This window comes from Schistocerca cancellata, chromosome 10 (genome assembly GCF_023864275.1).
Source record: "Schistocerca cancellata isolate TAMUIC-IGC-003103 chromosome 10, iqSchCanc2.1, whole genome shotgun sequence".
Taxonomy (NCBI): Eukaryota; Metazoa; Arthropoda; class Insecta; order Orthoptera; family Acrididae; genus Schistocerca; species Schistocerca cancellata.
In genome coordinates, this window is record NC_064635.1 from 19654674 (window position 1) to 19678287 (window position 23614).

General features: G+C 47.6%; 1 protein-coding gene across 1 annotated transcript in view; it reads left to right on the forward strand.

Moving 5' to 3' along the window:
- Nucleotides 1-23614, forward strand: part of LOC126106723 (insulin-like peptide receptor) — a 197825-nt gene that overhangs the window by 85302 nt on the left and 88909 nt on the right. The window contains exon 6 of the mRNA XM_049913103.1: nucleotides 19712-19978. Coding sequence (XP_049769060.1) covers nucleotides 19712-19978 — 267 coding nt within the window. The remainder of the gene's footprint in view (nucleotides 1-19711; nucleotides 19979-23614) is intronic.

Genomic DNA, 23614 nt, shown 5'->3' on the forward strand with positions numbered 1-23614 from the left:
CGCAGCGCCATCTGTTGTTGAAAATTGTAACTACTGTAATTTCGAAAGTTTGTCTACCTGAAAATGTACTGTTGTCCCAAGCATATTGCAACAAACGGTGTATTTCTATCGCTGCTCGTTTAGTTTTTATTGCCGTTTCAAATAAACCGGTCATTTTTGAAACACCCTGTATCTTAGGCAGGCCATAAAGTCGTGGCGGAACTGGTGCTCGTTCTCTTGAACTCTTATTCAGATGGTCAGGAAGTTGGCTGGATTTGAGAAGAGCGGATTTCTTCCGTTGTACGGCGTCCGTCGGAGCTTTCTGGAGACGATACACTGTATCCTGTTATAAGCCCATCATCTTGCCAAAATAAGATGTATAATATTGTGAGGCTTTTACAGTATTATCCGGCGTATTTCCCGGGAGCCTATCAAGCAGATGCAGCGCCGGGAAAGCCTCAAACATCACAATAAGTACTTGCCTTCGGCGGCCGAACTCCCCTGAATGGGGGACTCCCGGCACACAATGCCGTACGCTCATTTCCATTTGGGACACTGTAGCACATATTCCACGTCTTGAAGTTGTAGCCGTCAGTGGTCTGCCAGAGACGATGGCATGATAACTAATGTGCTTTGGTTAAGGTGGTTACTGGAGCGGACAAATTCTCCGCTCCCTGCAAACCTGTCGGCTGCTATCCAGTCCGTGGCTGGCACCGAATTCTTCTAGCAGGGGTTTAATTGATGGTTAACTGAAATAATGAACGGAACAACAGAGGAAGCTACGGACCAGAGAAGATCCGTCTGTTCTGAGAAAATCATAGTATAGTCTAATCCCAGTAGCACACAAAAGGGAAGTGAGATAGCCTGATTTACAAGTATGACGGTACATTTATTAAAAGAAAAGCTGTTCCTCTCTAATCTTGTTCCTTGTCAAGAATGCTGCACAGAAAACATTTAATCGATAGTATAACATGGAATTAGCTTGGTCCAGCTCCTGAAGTACACTACTGTCTATTAAAATTGCTACACCAAGAAGAAATGCAGATGATAAACGTTAAAATTGCTACACCAAGAAGAAATGCAGATGATAAACGGGTATTCATTGGACAAATATATTATACTAGCACTCAGGTGTGATTACATTTTCACGCAATTTGGGTGCATAGATCCTGAGAAATCAGTACCCAGAACAACCACTTCTGGTAGTAATAACGGCCTTGATACGCGTGGGCATTGAGTCAAACAGAGCTTGGATGGCGTGTACAGGTACAGCTGCCCATGCAGCTTCATCACGATACCACAGTTCACCAAGAGTAGTAACTGGTGTATTGGGACGAGCTAGTTCCTCGGCCACCATTCACCAGGTGTTTTCAATTGGTGAGAGATCTGGAGAATGTGCTGGCCAGGGCAGCAGTCTAACATTTTCTGTATCCAGAAAGCCCCGTACAGGACCTGCCACATGCGGTCGTGCATTATCCTGCTGAAATGTAGTGTTTTGCCGGGATCGAATAAAGGATAGAGCCACGGGTTGTAACACATCTGAAATGTAACGTCCACTGTTCAAAGTGCCGTCAATGCGAACAAGAAGTGACTGAGACGTGTAACCAATGGCACCCCATAGCATCACGGCGGATGATACGCCAGTATGGCGATGACGAATACACGCTTCCAATGTGCGTTCACCGCGATGTCCCCGAACACGGATGCGACCAACATGATGCTGTAAACAGAACCTGGATTCATCCGAAAAAATGACGTTTTGCCATTGGTGCACCCAGGTTCGTCGATGAGTACACCATCGCAGGCGCTCCTGTCTGTGATGCAGCGTCAAGGGTAACCGCAGCCGTGGTCTCCGAGCTGATAGTCCATGCTGCTGCAAACGTCGTAGAACTGTTCGTGCAGATAGTTGTTGTCTTGCAAACGCCCCCATCTGTTGACTCAGGGATCGAGACGTGGCTGCACGATCCGTTACAGCCATGCGGATAAGATGCCTGTCATCTCGACTGCTAGTGATACGAGGCCGTTGGGATGCATCACGGCGTTCCGTATTACCCTCCTGAACCCACCGATTCCATATTCTGTTAACAGTCATTGGGTCTCGACCAACACGAGCAGCAATGTCGCGATACGATAAACCGCAATCGCAATAGGCTACAATCCGACCTTTATCAAAGTCGGGATCGTGATGGAACGCATTTCTCCTCCTTACACGAGGCATCACAATAACGTTTCACCAGGCAACGCCGGCCAACTGCTGTTTGTGTATGAGAAATTAGTTGGAAACTTTCCTCGTGTGAGCAGGTTGTAGGTGTCGCCACCGGCGCCAACCTTGTGTCAATGCTGTGAAAAGCTAATCATTTGCATATCACAGCATCTTCTTCCTGTCGGTTAAATTTCGCGTCTCTAGCACGTCATCTTCGTGGTGTAGCAATTTTAATGGCCAGTAGTGTACGTGAGAGTCCGAGGAGAGTAACCACGAAGAACGTTGACTAATGGCAGGAAAGGTGACGCATGCCCGGTCAGGGCACTTCATTCAGTTACTCAGTAAGGATCTTAAACAGATCCCAGTCTACAGCGTGCCGAACGATATCCAGTTTAACCGCGGCCGCCGCTGAATGTAGATACTGAGAAAACTTAATCTCTAGTGGACCGAAAGAGGCGGAAACCGGTGTACCAAACAAGAGCACCCATGCCAAGATGGCTGTTGGCCACGAACTGACGAGGGTTGTAGCTGTTCATATCCGTTCCACTCAGTCCATTTGCAACAACTGCCTTTCCTTGCCGCCTCTCGCGAGGAGTCCTCAGCACAGCATGGTTCCGCCCACGAGAAGAGGTGCGTATAGCCAACCTAAACGGCGAGACAGTTACCATTAGCACCCCTGTGTAGTGGTCAGAGCCGCTCGGCTCAGAGGTCTGTGCTCTTACTGCGGCGGGAATTCCGCGGAAACGTCGGGCCCTCGTGTTTCCTTCCGCGCCGGGAAGCCGTACCCCGAACTTGAAGCTGATGTCCATCATTTTGATTTGCAGCTCCTTGTATTGGCCGTGTTTGCAGTTAAAATTGTTGGATGTGAGGTCCGACAGCTATGCAAAACACCGTTTTTCTCACTACCCAAACATGTTTCGGCACCATTGTGTCATCATCAGTGGGTTTTGGTTTTTATTATTCTGCAATGTGAACGTTTTTGTTAAATTATTATAAAGTTATGTGCATTTTTAGTTCAAATAGTACAATTACAGTAATTAACACATAAGTGATCGAGAAAATTCATTCAAACCAAATGTAAATGTATTTACAAAAAGAAACGATCTGTTGTTTGAACATCGAACAATTTGAAGGTAATGGCTGGCTATCCTCTGTCAATATTCGCGACATTGCGGTATCGTACAACTGTACTGCAGAATTATTTCAGTTTGGATGTTGAAAATTATCCACCTCCACGAACGCCTATTCCGCTGGTTAGGCAAGCCGACGACGGTCTCAAATCGTCGGGGGAAATTAATTTGAGATCGTATAATTAAAGATTAATTATAACAATTTTTGACATAATTCTTCAATAAGTTCGAGTGGCATGTCAAGTGAAAGGTAATCTTACGATCAACCCGAATCTGAAGTCAAAATTATTAACTTAATTTAATCTGTGCACTATCCCTTTCTCCCTGAGCCAGACCTTGCGCCAGATGGACTGGTGTCAAGCCTTGTGGTCAGTCCACAAAAAGTCTGCGCTCAACTTACTTAACTAAACCAGCATTTGTTGTCTGCTTCGTCTTTGTGGCCCCATTTAATTAGATTTGGCCCGACCGGCTCTACACCCTTTCTAAGGCAATTCAGGGTTCTCCAAATCTTCAAATGGTTCAAATGGCTCTGTGCACTACGGGACTTAACATGTGAGGTCATCAGTCCCCTAGAACTTAGAAGTACTTAAACCAGACTAACCTAAGGACATCACACACATCCATGCCCGAGGCAGGATTCGAACCTGCGATACTAGCGGTCGCGCGGTTCCAGACTGTAGCGCCTAGAAACGCTCTGCAACCCCGACCGGCTCCAAATCCTCCAGCTGGCTGTACTGCCCATGGGCATCTCTCCTAAGGCATGGCAGTACTTCAGGGCATCATTTAGCTCAGTACTAAGGAATCTGTTGCACGATTTATGTCTCTTTAAATTCGACTGTGTGCTCGTGTTCAATTCTCCACGTTCAAGAGCTCACAGTCTCGCTGGTTTACGTAGCTTAGCAAGTGGTGTCGATTTCATGAATCCTGTAGTCGCATGTGTCATTTAGGCTTGTATTGACTTTTTTGGCATGGCAGTGTATGGACAAGTGGACTCGTCCCTGCGAGAAGGGGATAAGTCAGAGATGCAGACAGAGGAATGTGCCGCTGAGACTGTCAGACACAGTCTTTTCCACGTCAGTAGAGGTACAGTGTGTGGTGTTGGATGTCTTACCAGTTGACATAGCCATCAAATATCGAGCCGATATCCTACTGGCAGAAGAAGGGAAGACCCAATGAATTCAGGGAAATTGTAGGAAAAAATACCGAGCGGAAATTAAACTCCTGACGGGTGGGCGTCTGACAACGAGAGTGGAAAAAAAGTGATAACGGACGGTACATAAGCTTTGCACCATTTCCCCCAACATAATGGAGCGCTTGCGAATGAAACACGCCGATCCGAGCCGCGACGTGGTTCACTCGGTAACTGGGCACGGCCCTTATCCATCACGATTGCAGTGCGTTTCGCCGCTTGACAGCAGCGACTGCCGGTATGCGGAATGTGGATCTCCGGGACATTTATCTCTGTAATCTACCCAGTTTACTGGCTGTTGATCACTACGAAGAGCCAAAATGCCGGTACGCCTGCCTAACATCGTGTAGGACCCCGCGACGACGTAGAAGTGGCACAACAAGACGTGACATGGACGCAACTAGTATCTGAAGTAGTGCTGGAGGGAAATGACACCATGAATCCTGCAGGGGTGTCCATAAATCCGTAAGTGTGCGAGGGAGTGGAGATCTCTTTTGAACAGCCCGTTGCAAGGCACCCTAGATATGCTCAATAAAGTTCATGTCTGGGAAGTCTGGTGGTTAGCTGAAGTGTTTAAACTCAGAAGAGTGTTCCCGGAGCCACTCTGTAGCTATTGTGGACATGTCGGTGTCGAATTGTCCTGCTGGATGTGGGGTGTTGCATTGTCCTGCTGGAGTTGCTCAAGTCCACAGGAATGCACAATGGACATGAATGGACGCAGGTGATCAGACTGGATGCTTCCGTACGTGTCACCTGTCAGAGTCGTATCGAGACGTATCAGGACTCCCACATCACTCCCAACTGCACACGCCACACACCATTACAGAGCCTCCACCAGCTTCAAAAGTCCCCTGCTGACGTGCAGGGTCTATGGATTCATGAGGTTGTCTCCATACCCGTACACCTCCACTCGCTCCATACAATTTGGAGCGAGACTCGTACGACCAGGCAACAAATTTCCAGTCATCAACAGTCTAATGACGGTGTTGACGGTCCCAGGCGAGGCGTAAATCTTTGTGTCGTGTAGTCATCAAGGGTACACGAGTGCGCCTTCAGCTCCGAAAGCCTATATCGATGATGTTTCGTTGAATGCTTCGCAGGCTGACACTTGTTGATGGTGCAGCATTGACATCTGCAGCAATTTGCGGAAGGGTTGCACTTCTGTCACGCTGAACAGCCTCTTCAGTCGTCGTTGGTCACGTTCTCGCAGGATCTTTTTCTGGCCGCAGCAATGTCGGAGATTTGATGTTTTACCGGATTCCTGACATTCGTGGTGTTGTGGATTGGCAAGAGAGCCAACCCGCTTTGAGAGGAAGCCGAAAGGCACGCGTTTTAGCCCACGCAGGCTGGCGTGAGGTCTGGAACAGGTCAAAGAAATGAGACTAGCAAAAAAAGGAGGTAGCTGTGGAATACTTAACTTTAATCCATAAATGGTGAACATCGCTCTTGACGGTACATGTTTTACAGCATCAATAGTGACTGGTAATGGCGCCTTGCTAGGTCGTAGCCAATGACGTAGCTGAAGGCTATGCTAACTACCGTCTCGGCAAATGAGAGCGTATTCTGTCAGTGAACCATCGCTAGCAAAGTCGGCTGTACAACTGGGGACGAGTGCTAGGAAGTCTCTCTAGACCTGCCGTGTGGCGGCGCTCGGTCTGCAGTCACTGATAGTGGCGATACGCGGGTCCGACGTATACTAACGGACCGCGGCCGATTTAAAGGCTACCACCTAGCAAGTGTGGTGTCTGGCGGTGACACCACACGTGGTACACTCGTGAAATTGTCATACAGGAAAATCTCCACCTCACCGCTACCTCTGAGATGCTGTGTCCCATCGCTCGTGCGCCGAGTGTAACACCACGTTCAAACTCACTTAAATCTTAGTAACCTGCCATTGTAGCAGCAGTAACCGATCTAACAACTGCGCCAGACGCTTGTGGTCTTACACAGGCGTTGCCGACCTCGGCGCTGTATTCTTCCTGTTTACGTATCTCTGTGTTTGAATACGCTTGCCTATACCAGTTTCTTTGGCGCTTCAGTGTATAATTTCAAGCAGTAATCACAGCTTTGTCTTAAACAAGAAAGGACAAAAGACTTCCACGCACTGCCACCTTTACGTGGTTCCCCATGAGCAACGGTGCCCGCGGCCTCAGCTCCGTAGTAAAATTTCGTTGCGCGGTGCGTGCAGTGAGCACCGGCTAAGTGGAGCACTACGACCCACACAAACCTGCTTAAATGCACCTTTCGAAAGAGAGAGAGGGAATGGGCGGATCTGGAGCGTACGACTGACGATTTACTAATCGCTATTTTCCTGCAGATATTTTTCCCAGTGGGAACCATTTAGCGCGGCTTCTCACTCGTGATCCGTCCAGCATAACACCTAGGTATGTTTGTTTGCTGTGTGTTCCAGGCTGCGTTTCCATTCCAGGTGGCGTTCAGCTTTTTGTTTGCTTGTTTCGAGAGAGGGTGGAAAGCGCTAACTTTACGTCTTCAGTGAGTTTGACTTGGGGAAGTTCTCTTCATAATATTCTGACATGATGTGTAATATGTTTTTTTTAGTTTCACTTCTACTTCCTCGAACCTCTTTACTTGTGTGATAACAGCCAGATCATCGGCTTACAAGAAATTAGTAGTATGCTCTGGTGTTGGCCAATGAGCAGTCATTACAAGGTACTGTTTTATACAATACCTACACCAATCGTCCATCCAGGTGATCAACGGTAGCGTCAAATTAACGCTCTACACTACCGACAACCTAATTTCTTTCCACACTTATCTAAGAGACCAGTTTTCACCTCAAGGCAAAGCTCTACAATACGTATAGCCAAGCATCCACTGTGCAGGGGCTGCACACGTCTATGACTACAGCTCAGACCTTAGCGTTTCGCAAAAGACAACGACCCAACTTGGAGTCTCAGCGCTGGACGTCACTGACATCAGATACATCCATCGTATTCAGCTATACCATTATGGTCCCCTGTGGAGGTTGGGTGTATAACTGAAATTATTACAGAACTGTCTATTTGGACTTTATTCTCGTCAGCAGACTAGTGATATCTTCTCACTTTCGCTTACAACTTTCACCTCGTCCCTTCCTCTTCAGGATCCCCTATCACGAAATTGTACTACCATCTTTGAAAGGTTGTATCATCCTAACGAATGCACCCTGTAGAATATGTCCGACTGAAATAGCTTCTTCACTGAGGAACTACCCACCACAGAACGACTGCTTAGTCGCGCTCGTTCTTGCACTGGCAACATGCTTCTAACCTGCAGCGACTCCCTGAGAAATCTTCAGGCTATAGACCGGTGCTACCCTCATCACTATCCAGGATCTTTTTTCTGTCCTCCATCAAGGTGGACGGCTTTGTTTGGACTGCTGGACATGTTGTGATCTCAAGGAATGAAAATGCCAACCGCTTGGCATAGTTGGCCACCAGAATGCCGATTTTGGCAATGGGGATCCCAGAACTAGACTCTTTCGTCGACTGTACTCCATCAATTCTTGGAGTTCGGGAACTCGGAATGGTCCGCCATGGACTGCCCAAACAAACTGAGAGAATAAAGGACGCTAAGACCACGTGCAGTCTCCCCTTCACGAGTCTATCCTTTGTTGGCTGCGCATTGGCCACACTTGGCTGACCGACGCCCACGTTCTCCGACGTGAGACCCGCCCTGCTGCTGGTGCGGTGTCAGCCTGACGGTGACCCACGTCCTGCTGGGCGGCCCAAATTTGGCTGCTTTGCGGCGATCTCTTAACATTCCTGGCAAATTACCTACGGTACTAGCAAACGACGTGAAAGGACTGACCTGTTGTTACGTTTCACCCACGGAGGTGGATTCTACTCTTCTCTGTAAGGTGGGGCACTTTGGCCCCATTGACCGCCTGAGGGGCTCGAGGGGCATCCAGAGCCTGTTGTGGCCCAGGGGACCCATGGTGGCACTCGCTTGATGGTCTGGCTGGGCTCCTACCCTTCCTCTCTCTTTACTCTCCTTATTTTGTTTGCCGTTTTTAATGTTTTATTTTTCCTAAAATTTTATCATCCTGTAGAAATTCTTCCAATCCATATGTGGCATACAGCAAACCAGTGCTTAACAGTACTGGTTAAAAACAGTCTTGGTTGCAAATTTAGTTTTTTTTTATTTTTCAACTATGCGTTTCGCCTTATTTAGGAAACTCCAGGTTGATCTTAATTTGGTATTTCTTAGAACGATCCTTTAGACAGTTTAGGCAAAGGGCATCGTCTAATACATTAGGCCAACATCGCCTTCGTTAAACTCAGTAAAAATTTTCCTAGATGGACTAGTGCTAGTGCTAGTGCTAATACTAGCACACGACGCAGTGGTGCATTATGCTTACTACCTGAGCCCCCCTTCTTATTCTTATTCTGTTACTCGCTCCTGTGAAATGGAACGCGTTAGGTAGATCTTGGACTCACTCGCGTCCATCTAGAAAAGTTTTTACTAAGTTGAACGAAGGCGATTTTGGCCTAATGTATTAGACGATGCCCTTTGCCTAAACTGTCTAAAGGATCTTTCTAAGAAATACCAAATTAAGATCAACCTGGAGTTTCCTAAATAAGGCGAAACGCGTAGTTAAAAATTAAAAAAAAAATAAAAATTGCCACCAAGATTGTTTTTAACCAATTCTATTTTATCATCCTGTGAGTGCTGCTCTATTTCTTGGGGTGACGGACTCTGACGCGGTGCTGGTGGGACGCAGACGGTGCGTATCCCACTGTGTACCATGCTCTAGGGACCTCAAACTGCGTTCTGGCAGAGCAACCCACCCACCTTACCCCTCTCACTCCTATTTGTCCTTGATTTTATGCCTGTCTTATTGTATCTTACTTGCAGTTGGGCTTTCGTATCCTTCTTCTGAGAACGCCATCGTCTAATCCTCTGTGCTGTAGGAGGACCCACACCATACCTAGTGCGAAAGTCACGCTGAACAATTATTACTGGCCCGCAGTGCGCAGAACGTAGCACAAAAAACGCTTTCTGTTGTGTCGACGCCATTTTTACGAGAATTGAAGTGGGCACACGGTGCTGCCTACACCTAGCGGGAACCACGTGAAACTCGGCAGTTTGCTCCTTCCAACAATACGTTGTTCACGCACAAATCTCAAATAACATAACAGTTATGATTTCTTTAAATCGGTTGATCCTTTTGCCGTGTTGCCACAAGTTCTGGAAATCGGGAAAAATCAGGGAATTTCAAACGTGTCAGGGAAATCAGGGGAATATGAAAAAATACTGGTAAGATCTCAGTTGTTTCTTTACTGGGATGTCACGCATCTTCCATGGATGGATGCAGCTGAGTACGTGCGCCGCTTCTCTACTCCCTCTAACCGAGCGAGGTGGCGCAGTGGTTGGCACACTGGACTCGCATTCGGGAGGACGACGGTTCAATCCCGCGTCCGGCCATGCTGATTTAGGTTTTCCGTGATTTCCCTAAATCGCTTCAGGCAAATGCCGGGATGGTTCCTTAGAAAGGGCACGGCCGACTTCCTTCCCCGCCCTTCCGTAATCCGAGCTTGTGCTCCGTCTCTAATGACCTCGTTGTCGACGGGACGTTAAACAGTAATCTCCTCCTCCTCCTCTACTCCCTCATTCCTACCACTCCACTTCCAATCAATGCTACCAACACTTCTTGCCGCTACCCTAGCAGCTGCCGACGAGAGGCAGGAAGGCATGATGAATGGTTTTGTTTGGATCTGATTCTCAGAGACTGTTGACGGAGCGGGCGGCGGTCATGTGTGCATGAGTTGTGCCTGAGTGATTGTGTGAATGTGTGTGTGCTCTCGTTTCCTAACAAAGGCTTTGGCCGAAAATTTAGTTCTGAGAGTGTGATTGCCTTTTCTACGTGCCTGTCTGCGGCTCAGCGATCATCTTTACGATGAGTTGTTACCTATCCCCATCAGCATTCACTTCAAGAGTATTTGGCATGTTACCTGTTGCATGGATTAATCACCACGGCCTCATTGCTATAAAACGTAAATACATTACTGCCCATTAAAATTGCTACACCAAGAAGAAATGCAGATGATAAACGGGTATTCGTTGCATATTATACTAGAACTGACATGTGATTACATTTTCATGCAATTTGGGTGCTTAGATCCTGAGAAATCAGTACGCAGAACAACCATCTCTGGCCGTAATAACGGCCTTGATACGCCTGGGCATTGAGTCAAACAGAGCTTGGATGGCGTGTACAGGTACAGCTGCCCTTGCATCTTCAACACCATACCACAGTTCATCAACAGTAGTGACCGGCGTATTGTGACGAGCCAGTTGCTCGGCCACCATTGACCAGACGTTTTCAATTGGTGAGACATCTGGAGAATGCGCTGGCCAGGGCAGCAGTCGAACATTTTCTGTATCCAGAAAGGGCCGTACAAGACCTGCAACATACGGTCGTGCATTATCCTGCTGAAATTTAGGGTTTCGCAGGGATCGAATGAAGGGTAGAGTCAAGGGTCGTAACACATCTGAAATGTAACGACCAATGTTCAAAGTGCCGTCAATGCGAAAAAGAGGTGACCGAGACGTGTACCCAATGGCACCACATACCATCACGTCGGGTGATACGCCACTATGTCGATGACGAATACACGCTTCCAATGTGCGTTCAACGCGATGTCACCCAACACGGAAGCGACCATCGTGATGCTGTAAACGGAACCTGGATTCATCCGAAAAAATGACGTTTCGCCATTCGTGCACCCAGGTTCGTCGTTTACACCATCGCAGGCGCTCCTGTCTGTGATACAGCGTCAAGGGTAACCGTAGCCATGGTCTCCGAGCTGATAGTCCATGCTGCTGCAAACGTCGTCGAACTGTTTGTGCAGATGGTTGTTCTCTTGCAAACGTCCCCATCCGTTGACTCAGGGATCGAGTTGCAGCACGACCCGTTACAGCCATGCGGATAAGATGCCTGTCATCTCGACTGCTAGTGATACGAGGCCGTTGGGATCCAGCACGGCGTTCCGTATTACCCCCCTGAACCCACCGATTCCATGTTCTGCTAACAGTCATTGAATCTCGACCAACGCGAGCAGCAATGTCGCGATACGATAAACCGCAATCGCAATAGGCTACAATCCGACCTTTATCAAAGTCGGAAACGTGACGGTAAACATTTCTCCTCCTTACACTAGGCATCACAACAACGTTTCACCAGGCAACGCCGGTCAACTGCTGTTTGTGTATGAGAAATCGGTTGGACACTTTCCTCATGTCAGCACTTTGCAGGTGTCGCCACCGGCGCCAACCTTGTGTGAATGCTCTGAAAAGCTAATCATTTGCATATCACAGCATCTCCTTCCCGTCGGTGGTTAAATTTCGCGTCTGTAGCACGTCATCTTCGTGGTATTGCAATTTTAATGACCAGTAGTGTAGCTGGCCACACCAGTGAACTTCCACGGCGGACCACAAACACCAATCCATGTCTGTGGTTATCCCTAACTAATCGGGCCTGCCGGTGTGAAGCCCTCCGTTTCACACAAATGTGCAGGCCCTGCCCGTCGGATCCACGCTCACCGATCTGCCTGCGTGTCGGGTCTGTTTGTGTGTGGCGTAATGTTGCTGATTTTCGTGGTTTATGCAAAGACGCAGGACTGCGGTGCTCCTCGGCAGGCCAGAGGCCACAAGCGATTGGTTTCAGGAATTGCGGCTGTATAACCGCAAGCTCTCCCCCCCATGAACCATGGACCTTGCCGCTGGTGGGGAGGCTTGCGTGCCTCAGCGATACAGATGGCCGTACCGTAGGTGCAACCACAACGGAGGGGTATCTGTTGAGAGGCCAGACAAACATGTGGTTCCTGAAGAGGGGCAGCAGCCTTTTCAGTAGTTGCAGGGGCAACAGTCTGGATGATTGACTGATCTGGCCTTGTAACATTAACCAAAACGGCCTTGCTGTGCTGGTACTGCGAACGGCTGAAAGCAAGGGGAAACTACAGCCGTAATTTTTCCCGAGGACATGCAGCTCTACTGTATGATTAAATGATGATGACGTCCTCTTGGGTAAAATATTCCGGAGGTAAAATAGTTCCCCATTCGGATCTCCGGGCGGGGACTACTCAGGAGGACGTCGTTATCAGGAGAAAGAAAACTGGCGTCCTACGGATCGGAGCGTGGAATGTCAGATCCCTTAATCGGGCAAGTAGGTTAGAAAATTTAAAAAGGGAAATGGATAGGTTAAAATTAGATATAGTGGGAATTAGTGAAGTTCGGTGGCAGGAGGAACAAGACTTTTGGTCAGGTGATTACAGGGTTATAAATACAAAATCAAATAGGGGTAATGCAGGAGTAGGTTTAATAATGAATAAAAAAATAAGAGTGCGGGTTAGCTACTACAAACAGCATAGTGAACGCATTATTGTGGCCAAGATAGACACAAAGCCTATGCTTACTACAGTAGTACAAGTTTATATGCCAACTACCTCTGCAGATGATGAAGAAATAGATGAAATGTATGACGAGATAAAAGAAATTATTCAGGTAGTGAAAGGAGACGAAAATTTAATAGTCATGGGTGACTGGAATTCGTCAGTAGGAAAAGGGAGAGAAGGAAACATAGTAGGTGAATATGGATTGGGGGGAAGGAATGAAAGAGGAAGCCGCCTTGTAGAATTTTGCACAGAGCATAACTTAATCATAGCCAACACTTGGTTCAAGAATCATAAAAGAAGGTTGTATACCTGGAAGAATCCTGGAGATACTAGTAGGTATCAGATAGATTATATAATGGTAAGACAGAAATTTAGGAACCAGGTTTTAAATTGTAAGACATTTCCTGGGGCAGATGTGGATTCTGACCACAATTTATTGGTTATGAACTGCAGATTGAAACTGAAGAAACTGCAAAAAGGTGGGAATTTAAGGAGATGGGACCTGGATAAACTGAAGGAACCAGAGGTTGTACAGAGTTTCAGAGAGAGCATAAGGGAACAATTGACAGGAATGGGGGAAAGAAATACAGTAGAAGAAGAATGGGTAGCTCTGAGGGATGAAGTAGTGAAGGCAGCAGAGGATCAAGTAGGTAAAAAGACGAGGGCTAATAGAAATCCTTGGGTAACAGAAGAAATATTGAATTTAATTGATGAAAGGAGAAAATATAAAAATGCAGTAAATGAAGCAGGCAAAAAGGAATACAGACGTCTCAAAAATGATATCGACAGGAAGTGCAAAATGGCTATGCAGGGATGGCTAGAGGACAAATGTAAGGATGTAGAGGCTTGTCTCACTAGGGGTAAGATAGATACTGCCTACAGGAAAATTAAAGAGACCTTTGGAGAGAAGAGAACCACTTGTATGAATATCAAGAGCTCAGATGGCAACCCAGTTCTAAGCAAAGAAGGGAAGGCAGAAAGGTGGAAGGAGTATATAGAGGGTTTATACAAGGGCGATGTACTTGAGGACAATATTATGGAAATGGAAGAGGATGTAGATGAAGACGAAATGGGAGATAAGATACTGCGTGAAGAGTTTGACAGAGCACTGAAAGACCTGAGTCGAAACAAGGCCCCGGGAGTAGACAACATTCCATTTGAACTATTGATGGCCTCGGGAGAGCCAGTCATGACAAAACTCTACCATCTGGTGAGCACGATGTATGAGACAGGCGAAATACCCTCAGACTTCAAGAAGAATATAATAATTCCAATCCCAAAGAAAGCAGGTGTTGACAGATGTGAAAATTACCGAACTATCAGTTTAATAAGTCACAGCTGCAAAATACTAACGCGAATTCTTTACAGACGAATGGAAAAACTGGTAGAAGCCGACCTCGGGGAAGATCAGTTTGGATTCCGTAGAAATGTTGGAACACGTGAGGCAATACTGACCTTACGACTTATCTTAGAAGAAAGATTAAGAAAAGGCAAACCTACGTTTCTAGCATTTGTAGACTTAGAGAAAGCTTTTGACAATGTTAACTGGAATACTCTCTTTCAAATTCTGAAGGTGGCAGGGGTAAAATACAGGGAGCGAAAGGCTATTTACAGTTTGTACAGAAACCAAATGGCAGTTATAAGAGTCGAGGGGCATGAAAGGGAAGCAGTGGTTGGGAAAGGAGTAAGACAGGGTTGTAGCCTCTCCCCGATGTTATTCAATCTGTATATTGAGCAAGCAGTAAAGGAAACAAAAGAAAAATTCGGAGTAGGTATTAAAATTCATGGAGAAGAAGTAAAAACTTTGAGGTTCGCCGATGACATTGTAATTCTGTCAGAGACAGCAAAGGACTAGGAAGAGCAGTTGAACGGAATGGACAGTGTCTTGAAAGGAGGATATAAGATGAACATCAACAAAAGCAAAACGAGGATAATGGAATGTAGTCAAATTAAGTCGGGTGATGCTGAGGGAATTAGATTAGGAAATGAGACACTTAAAGTAGTAAAGGAGTTTTGCTATTTAGGGAGTAAAATAACCGATGATGGTCGAAGTAGAGAGGATATAAAATGTAGACTGGCAATGGCAAGGAAAGCGTTTCTCAAGAAGAGGAATTTGTTAACATCGAGTATAGATTTAAGTGTCAGGAAGTCGTTTCTGAAAGTATTTGTATGGAGTGTAGCCATGTATGGAAGTGAAACATGGACGATAACTAGTTTGGACAAGAAGAGAATAGAAGCTTTCGAAATGTGGTGCTACAGAAGAATGCTGTAGATAAGGTGGGTAGATCACGTAACTAATGAGGAGGTATTGAATAGGATTGGGGAGAAGAGAAGTTTGTGGCAGAACTTGACCAGAAGAAGGGATCGGTTGGTAGGACATGTTTTGAGGCATTAAGGGATCACAAATTTAGCATTGGAGGGCAGTGTGGAGGGTAAAAATCGTAGAGGGAGACCAAGAGATGAATACACTAAGCAGATTCAGAAGGATGTAGGTTGCAGTAGATACTGGGAGATGAAGAAGGTTGCACAGGATAGAGTAGCATGGAGAGCTGCATCAAACCAGTCTCAGGACTGAAGACCACAACAACAACAACAACCGCAAGCTCATTGTACAGTGCAGCGTTTTATAGACATTTTATTTATTCTAGTACATTTTGGCACTTTGAAAATAATTTGTATATTAGAAAGTATGGACAATAAGAAGAAGAAAATTTTGGCAATCACTGGCGGTTTGTACGCTGTGTACTCACATATTTCTCGAAAGAAAAATCACACAGTACCTACCAAATAATAGACATAACACAGTGGGTAATAACCGACAGTAACGAACATAGTGGAACTAACGTTTTTATTGTATTTGACGATAGTAACTGTTCTCGAAAGAACAGATACAGTTGATGACCGTGCAGCTTCTTTAGAATAAATGATCATTGATTGATCTATTAGCTACATTACGTATATAGATTGTGGACAGTTGGGAATGTGGGTCTGACGGGAAGCGTGCAAGGGATAAGTCCCTGCAGTCGCGCTATTCATCTGTGTCCTCGGCGGCTCAGAAGGCCGGCACGGTAGCTCAGCGTGTTCGGTCAGAGGGTTAGCTGCCCCCTGTAATAAAAAAAAACTGAGTGAATGGATCAATAGCAAACTTCAATGGGCGACAGGTGACGTCCGCCACGAACAATTGAAAAACGAACAATAACGGACAAAGTGAGATAACACAAAAAAAAAGATGGATAGAGCGTCTGCCATGTAAGCAGCAGATCCCGGGTTCGAGTCCCGGTCGGGGCACACATTTTCAACTGTCTCCATCGAGGTATATCAACTGATGATCATTTAACATTTTATTGGTGGTCACCTATATTGCTGGTTTACACAACTCTTACCTCTTTTGTACACTTCTTTCAAGAGGTCTACTTTTTTCTGAGGTTATTTCTGAAATCAGTGAAAGTATTTTAATTCTATATTGCGACTCCAAGAAAATGAGTATTTTTGTCACCTAACATTTTTTGTTATATTGAAACAAAACATCAACAGTGGTATTAAGAAACACATATACCATTTGTCTTGCTTTCTACATCTAACAACATTTCATTACGAATTGTGTTGATTTTAGTACTTATGGTTTTTGCTCACAAAGGGGATCAGTACAGAAGACTACACACTTTTTTGTCAGTTTACACTATCTGATCAAAAGTATCCGGACACCTGGCTGAAAATGACAAGTTCGTGGCGCCCTCCATCGGTAATGCTGGAATTCAATATGGTGTTGGCCCCCCTTAGCCTTGATGACAGCTTCCACTCTCGCAGTCATACGATCAATCACGTGCTGGAAGGTTTCTTGGGGAATGGCAGCCCTTTCTTCATGGAATGCTGCGCTGAGGAGAAGTATCGATGTCGATCAGTGAGGCCTGGCACGAAGTCGGCGTTCCAAAACACCCCAAAGGTGTTCTATAGGATTCAGGTCAGAATTCTGTGCAGGCCAGTCCAGTACAGGGATGTTATTGTCGTGTAACCATTCCGCCACAAGCCGTGCATTGTGAACAGGTGCTCGATCGTGTTGAAAGATGCAATCCCCATCGCCGAATTGCTCTTCAACAGTTGGAAGCAGAAAGGTGCTTAAGACATCAATGTAGGCCTGTGCTGTGATACTGCCACGCAAAACAACAAGGGGTGCAAGGCCCCTCCATGAAAAACACGTCGACCAGCGCCTCCGAATTTTACTGTTGGTACTACACACGCCGGCAGATGACGTTCACAGGGGATTCGCCATACCCACACACTGCCATCGGATCGCCACATTGTGTACCGTGATTCGTCACTCCACGCAACGTTTTTCCACTGTTCAATCGTTCAATGTTTACGCTCCTTACATCAAGGAAGGCGTCGTTTGGCATTTACCGGCTTGATGTGTGGCTTATGAGCAGCCGCTCGACGATGAAATCCAAGTTTTCTCACCTCCCGCCTAACTGTCGTAGTACTTGCAGCGGGTCCTGAGGCATTTTGGTATTCATGTGTGATGGTCTGGATAGATGTCTGCCTATTACACATTACGACCCTCTTGAACTATCGGCGGTCTCTGTCAGTCAACAGACGAGGTCGGCGTGTACGCTTTTGTGCTGTACGTGTCCCTTCAAGCTTGCACGTCACTATCACATCGGAAACTGTGGACCTAGGGATGCTTAGGAAGCTGGCCGTTGTGGCCGAGCGGCTCTAGGCGCTTCAGACTGTCACCGAGAGACCACTACGCTTGCAGGTTCGAATCCTGCTTCGGGCATGAATGTGTGTGATGTTCTTAGGTTAGTTAGATTTAAGTACACTCCTGGAAATTGAAATAAGAACACCGTGAATTCATTGTCCCAGGAAGGGGAAACTTTATTGACACATTCCTGGGGTCAGATACATCACATGATCACACTGACAGAACCACAGGCACATAGACACAGGCAACAGAGCATGCACAATGTCGGCACTAGTACAGTGTATATCCACCTTTCGCAGCAATGCACGCTGCTATTCTCCCATGGAGACGATCGTAGAGATGCTGGATGTAGTCCAGTGGAACGGCTTGCCATGCCATTTCCACCTGGCGCCTCAGCTGGACCAGCGTTCGTGCTGGACGTGCAGACCGCGTGAGACGACGCTTCATCCAGTCCCAAACATGCTCAATGGGGGACACATCCGGAGATCTTGCTAGCCAGGGTAGTTGACTTACACCTTCTAGAGCACGTTGGGTGGCACGGGATACATGCGGACGTGCATTGTCCTGTTGGAACAGCAAGTTCCTTTGCCGGTCTAGGAATGGTAGAACGATGGGTTCGATAACGGTTTGGATGTACTGTGCACTATTCAGTGTCCCCTCGACGATCACCAGTGGTGTACGGCCAGTGTAGGAGATCGCTCCCCACACCATGATGCCGGGTGTTGGACCTGTGTGCCTCGGTCGTATGCAGTCCTGATTGTGGCGCTCACCTGCACGGCGCCAAACACGCATACGACCATCATTGGCACCAAGGCAGAAGCGACTCTCATCGCTGAAGACGACACGTCTCCATTCGTCCCTCCATTCACGCCTGTCGCGACACCACTGGAGGCGGGCTGCACGATGTTGGGGCGTGAGCGGAAGACGGCCTAACGGTGTGCGGGACCGTAGCCCAGCTTCATGGAGACGGTTGCGAATGGTCCTCGCCGATATCCCAGGAGCAACAGTGTCCCTAATTTGCTGGGAAGTGGCGGTGCGGTCCCCTACGGCACTGCGTAGGATCCTACGGTCTTGGCGTGCATCCGTGCGTCGCTGCGGTCCGGTCCCAGGTCGACGGACACGTGCACCTTCCGCCGACCACTGGCGACGACATCGATGTACTGTGGAGACCTCACGCCCCACGTGTTGAGCAATTCGGCGGTACGTCCACCCGGCCTCCCGCATGCCCACTATACGCCCTCGCTCAAAGTCCGTCAACTGCACATACGGTTCACGTCCACGCTGTCGCGGCATGCTACCAGTGTTAAAGACTGCGATGGAGCTCCGTATGCCACGGCAAACTGGCTGACACTGACGGCGGCGGTGCACAAATGCTGCGCAGCTAGCGCCATTCGATGGCCAACACCGCGGTTCCTGGTGTGTCCGCTGTGCCGTGCGTGTGATCATTGCTTGTACAGCCCTCTCGCAGTGTCCGGAGCAAGTATGGTGGATCTGACACACCGGTGTCAATGTGTTCTTTTTTCCATTTCCAGGAGTGTAGTTCTAAGTGTAGGGGACTGATGACCACAGACGTTAAGTCCCATAGAGATCAGAGCCACTTGAACCGTTTGATGCTTAGGAGTGTGGAAATCTGGCGTAGAGGCGTATGACGCAAGTGACACCCAATCACCTGACCACGTACGAAGTCCGTGAGTTTCGCGGAGCGCCCCATTCTGCTCTCTCACGATGTCGAATGACTACTGAGGTCGCTGACATGGGGTACCTGGCAGTAGGTGGCAGCACAATGCAGCTAATATCAAAAACTTATGTTTTTGGGGGTGTCCGGATAATTTTGATCACATAGTGTATGTCATTACTTACCCCTGAGATCTCAAAATTTGTCAGAGAAAAATGCTGAAACTTGTCTGTAAATCAGGGAAATATCAGAGAATTTCGCTTATGGAGATTTGTGTCAACCCTGTTTTTGATGCATCCTGTATATTACATAAAAAATTATTCCACTACTCAAAAGTAGAGGATCAGTACAGCGGAAAGTTTTTTAGTCGGACACTGTTCTGTCGTGCTACGTGTCGACCCGCAGCCAGTGTGGAACCAGTCACCTGTGACTGTGCGCAGGTGACACGCTCGTTCGGGCTGCGGTCGCTGGACTTCCTGCGCAGCCTGCGGGTGATCCACGGCGGCGACTCGGCGGACAAGCCGGCGCTGGTGGTGATGAGCAACGACAACCTGCAGGCGCTGTGGGACTGGGACCGCCGCGGGCCCCACCCCGAGTTCAGCATCCGCCGCGGCGGCCTGCTCTTCCACGACAACCCGCGGCTCTGCCTCGCCGAGATAGAGCGGCTGCGGGACGTCGCCCAGATGGACGACTTCTCCGTCCACGACGTGAGTACCCGCCTGCAGTGCGCCGCGTTGTGCTGTGGCACGTGCGTGACCAAGTGTTTACTAACACGAATAAAACGTTCTCGGTTTTCCAGCCGCGTCAATTCGAATAAAATGCTCGAGCTTTCGATTACCATCTCCGCCATCGTCGTCAGGAGTTCACTGACTGCCGGGGCTGTGTTTTTTTTTTTTCCTTTATTGTATTTCGATTCCCCCCGAAGGGGGCGGGCTGGCAGCAGCTCATTACGCTGCTCTGCAGACTACAGACTTTTTAAAACGTAAGGAGAAGTTAAGAAAGAACAAAAGCAGGCGATAAAACGGGGACTTAAATTGTAAAACGGCGGAAAGTTGTGGAAAGTTAAAACATAAAGCAAAGGGTTGGCAAAGCGAATAAAATACACAGGATGCAGACAGGTAACATAGTAGACAGACAATTAAAAAACATGGCGACAGTCTGGTTTCCGTACGCAAGAGATATGAAATCACACCCAGCGACAGTATGATGGCCGTTCGCAACACTTCGGAAAAGACACACAACACTGAACACTCACTGTAAACACTGCACTAAAATATCGGCACAAAGAGGACACACCATAGGCGAGGGCAGAAGGGAGGGGGGGCTGGACAGACGAAGGGAAAAACGAGGAGGGAGGAGAGGAAAAACGAAAGGGGGGGGGGACCACAGGAGGGAGAGGACTCATAAGGGGGGAGGGGCAGGGCAGACGCGAGAGGGAATGGGAAAAGGCAGAGGAGGGAAATGAAAAAGGACTCGGGGGCGAGAAGGGGGCCAGAGAGAGGGTAGGTGGGGAAAAAAGAGGATGGAACGGGGGACAGGGAGACAAGAAAAGGATGGAAGAAAGGAGGGGGGGTGAGGATCAGAGTTGATAGGAGGGATAAATGGAAGGAGAGAGGGCATTATCCGGGAGGGGGAGTTGATGGAAGCCACCACGGGAAAGGAGATGAAGGTTGTAGAGATGGAGGGTAGGGGGGACACTACAGTGAAGACGTGGCAGGGGGCGGGGATGGGAGAGAAGCAACAAGGAGATCAGGGGGATCAAGGCGGCGGGAGGTGTAGAGTGTGCGGATATGTTCGAGGAACAGGAGCAGATGGGGGAAAGGAATGAGGTCATAGAGGATCCGCGTGGGGGACGGGAGGTGTATACGGAAGGCGAGGTGGAGTGCATGACGCTCAAGGATCTGGAGGGACTTATAGAATTTGGGGGGGGGGGGGCGGGGCTGTTACGGTCTCTCGCTTATATAGGCACGATGACATCATCAGCAGCCAATCAGATCGATCCAATGTGGCGCGCGCGCGTAAGTCGATCCGGGCAGCTGGCGGAGGTGTTGCCCGTGGCAGCACCGGTGACGTCAGGTGGCTCCAGGGGCAGGCGCCACGTTTCAAACTGCAGCTCCCGCGTCGCGCATCTGTCTCTGCTTTCTTTCGATGTCCTACGCCCGCCCCCATGCCCTGCTGAGTGTGTACCCCTGGTCTCTGTTGAAACTGTTGTTGTTTAAGCGAATCTCGGCCCCTTCCTTTATAGCGGAGTCCCAACATGTAGACGCATGAGCCAACACTTTTGTTGATTCGAACTGTATTTTATGTCCTTTTTCTAGGCAGTGCTCCGGTATGGCCGACTTGTCAAGCTCCCTTTGTTTTATATGGCGCTTGTGCTCAGTACAACTCTCCGCAACCGTGCGAATTGTCTGTCCAATGTACGTGCTGCCACATTCACAGGGTACACCATACACGCCGAACACTCGAAGAGCAATGTCGTCCTTAACAGGGCGCAACGTATCTCGTATCTTGGGGTCTGGCCCGAACACTGGTCTTAGCCCATGTCTCTGCAGCAGACGTCCTAACTTAGTGCTAGTTGCTCCACAGTATGGCAGGAGTACAGACAACATTTAGAAAAAAATATATTTTCATAACCCCAGTCATTTATTTTATATCAAACAGTCCTCTATATTTTCATGTATACACGACTGGTTGCACCCTGCACATCATCTAATTCGATGTTGTTGATAGCCTTATACTTAGGGCTATTTGGGAAGTAAGTTCAGATTGATCGCGAAATGTAAATCGCTGTGATAATCAGAAAATACGAGGGTCACTACAAAAGAAATGCACACTATTTTTGTAAAAATACAGTTTTCATTCTGCTTGTGTGAAAGTTTTACAGTGTGTAGATACATCCTTCCCGCTTGTTATCAAACTTAGTTCAGCCTGTTCCCATGATTGGCGCCGTCACAGCATGTCTTCAAGATGGCTGCTACACTTGACGTTCGTCAGAAGTAACGTGCTGTTATAGAATTCTTGTGTTGTGAAAACGAGACAGTGGGAAACATCCACAAGAGGTTGAAAAAGGTGTATGGAGATGCTGCTGTCGATCGCAGTACAGTTAGTCGGTGGGCAAGCAGGTTACGTGATGAAAACGGACACGGCAATATTGAGCATTGTCCTTTCAGCGGCAGGCCTCGTACTGCACACACTCCAGACAATGTGCAGAGAGTTGACGAATTGGTGACTGCTGACTGACGCATCACAGTGGACGAATTGTCACGCTACGTTGGGATAGGGGAAATAAGTGTTTGCAGGATACTGAATGTGTTGGCCTTAAAAAAGGTTTGTGCCAGGTGGGTTCCCAGGATATTGACAGTGGCTCACAAAGAAACAAGAAAAACGGTATGCAGCGAACTTTTGGAACAGTACGGGAATGGTGGAGATGACTTTCTTGCAAGAATTGTAACAGGTGATGAAACATGGCTGCATCACTTTTCACCATAGACGAAGAGGCAGTCAATAGAGTGGCATCATGCAAATTCACCCAAGAAAAAAAAATCCAAACCACACATTATGCTGGAAAAGTTATGGCTACTGTGTTTTTCGATTCCGAAGGAGTCTTGCTTGTGGACGTCATGCCTAGTGGAACAACCATAAATTCTGATGCATATGTGACGACACTGAAGAAACTTCAAGTTCGACTGAGTCGTGTTTGACCACATCAGCAAAATCAGAATCTTTTGCTGTTGCACGGCAATGCACGTCCACATGTCAGTCAAAAAACCATGGAAGTGATCACAAAACTCGGATGGACAACACTGAAACACTCTCATTACAGTCCTGACCTGGCTCCATGTGGCTATCATCTCTTTGGAAACTGAAAGACTCTCTTCGTGGAACAAGGTTTGAAGATGAATACTCCCTTGTGCACGCTGCCGAACAGTGGCTGCAACAGGTTGGTCCAGAATTTTACCGTGCGGGTATACAGGGGCTGGTTCCAAGATGGCGTTAGGCAGTCGAGAACGATGGAAATTATGTGGAGAAATGAAAATGTTGTTCCTAAAGGATGTATCTACACACTGTAAAACTTTCAAACATGTAGAATAAAACATGGATTAAAAAAAATAGTGTGCATTTCTTTTGAAGTGACCCTCGTATTTTATGTGCAACAGATAGCTACAGCTCCCAGTCACTGCTCTGCATAGTCACCACTCCGACTTAGACATTTGTCGTAGCGTTGTACCAACTTTCCAATACCCTCGTCATAGAAGGCAGTCGCCTGCGCTTCCCGCCAATTCTCTGCGCTAATGTATAGCTCGTTGTGTGGGCAAAAATGTTGTCTCCATAGCCAGTAGTTA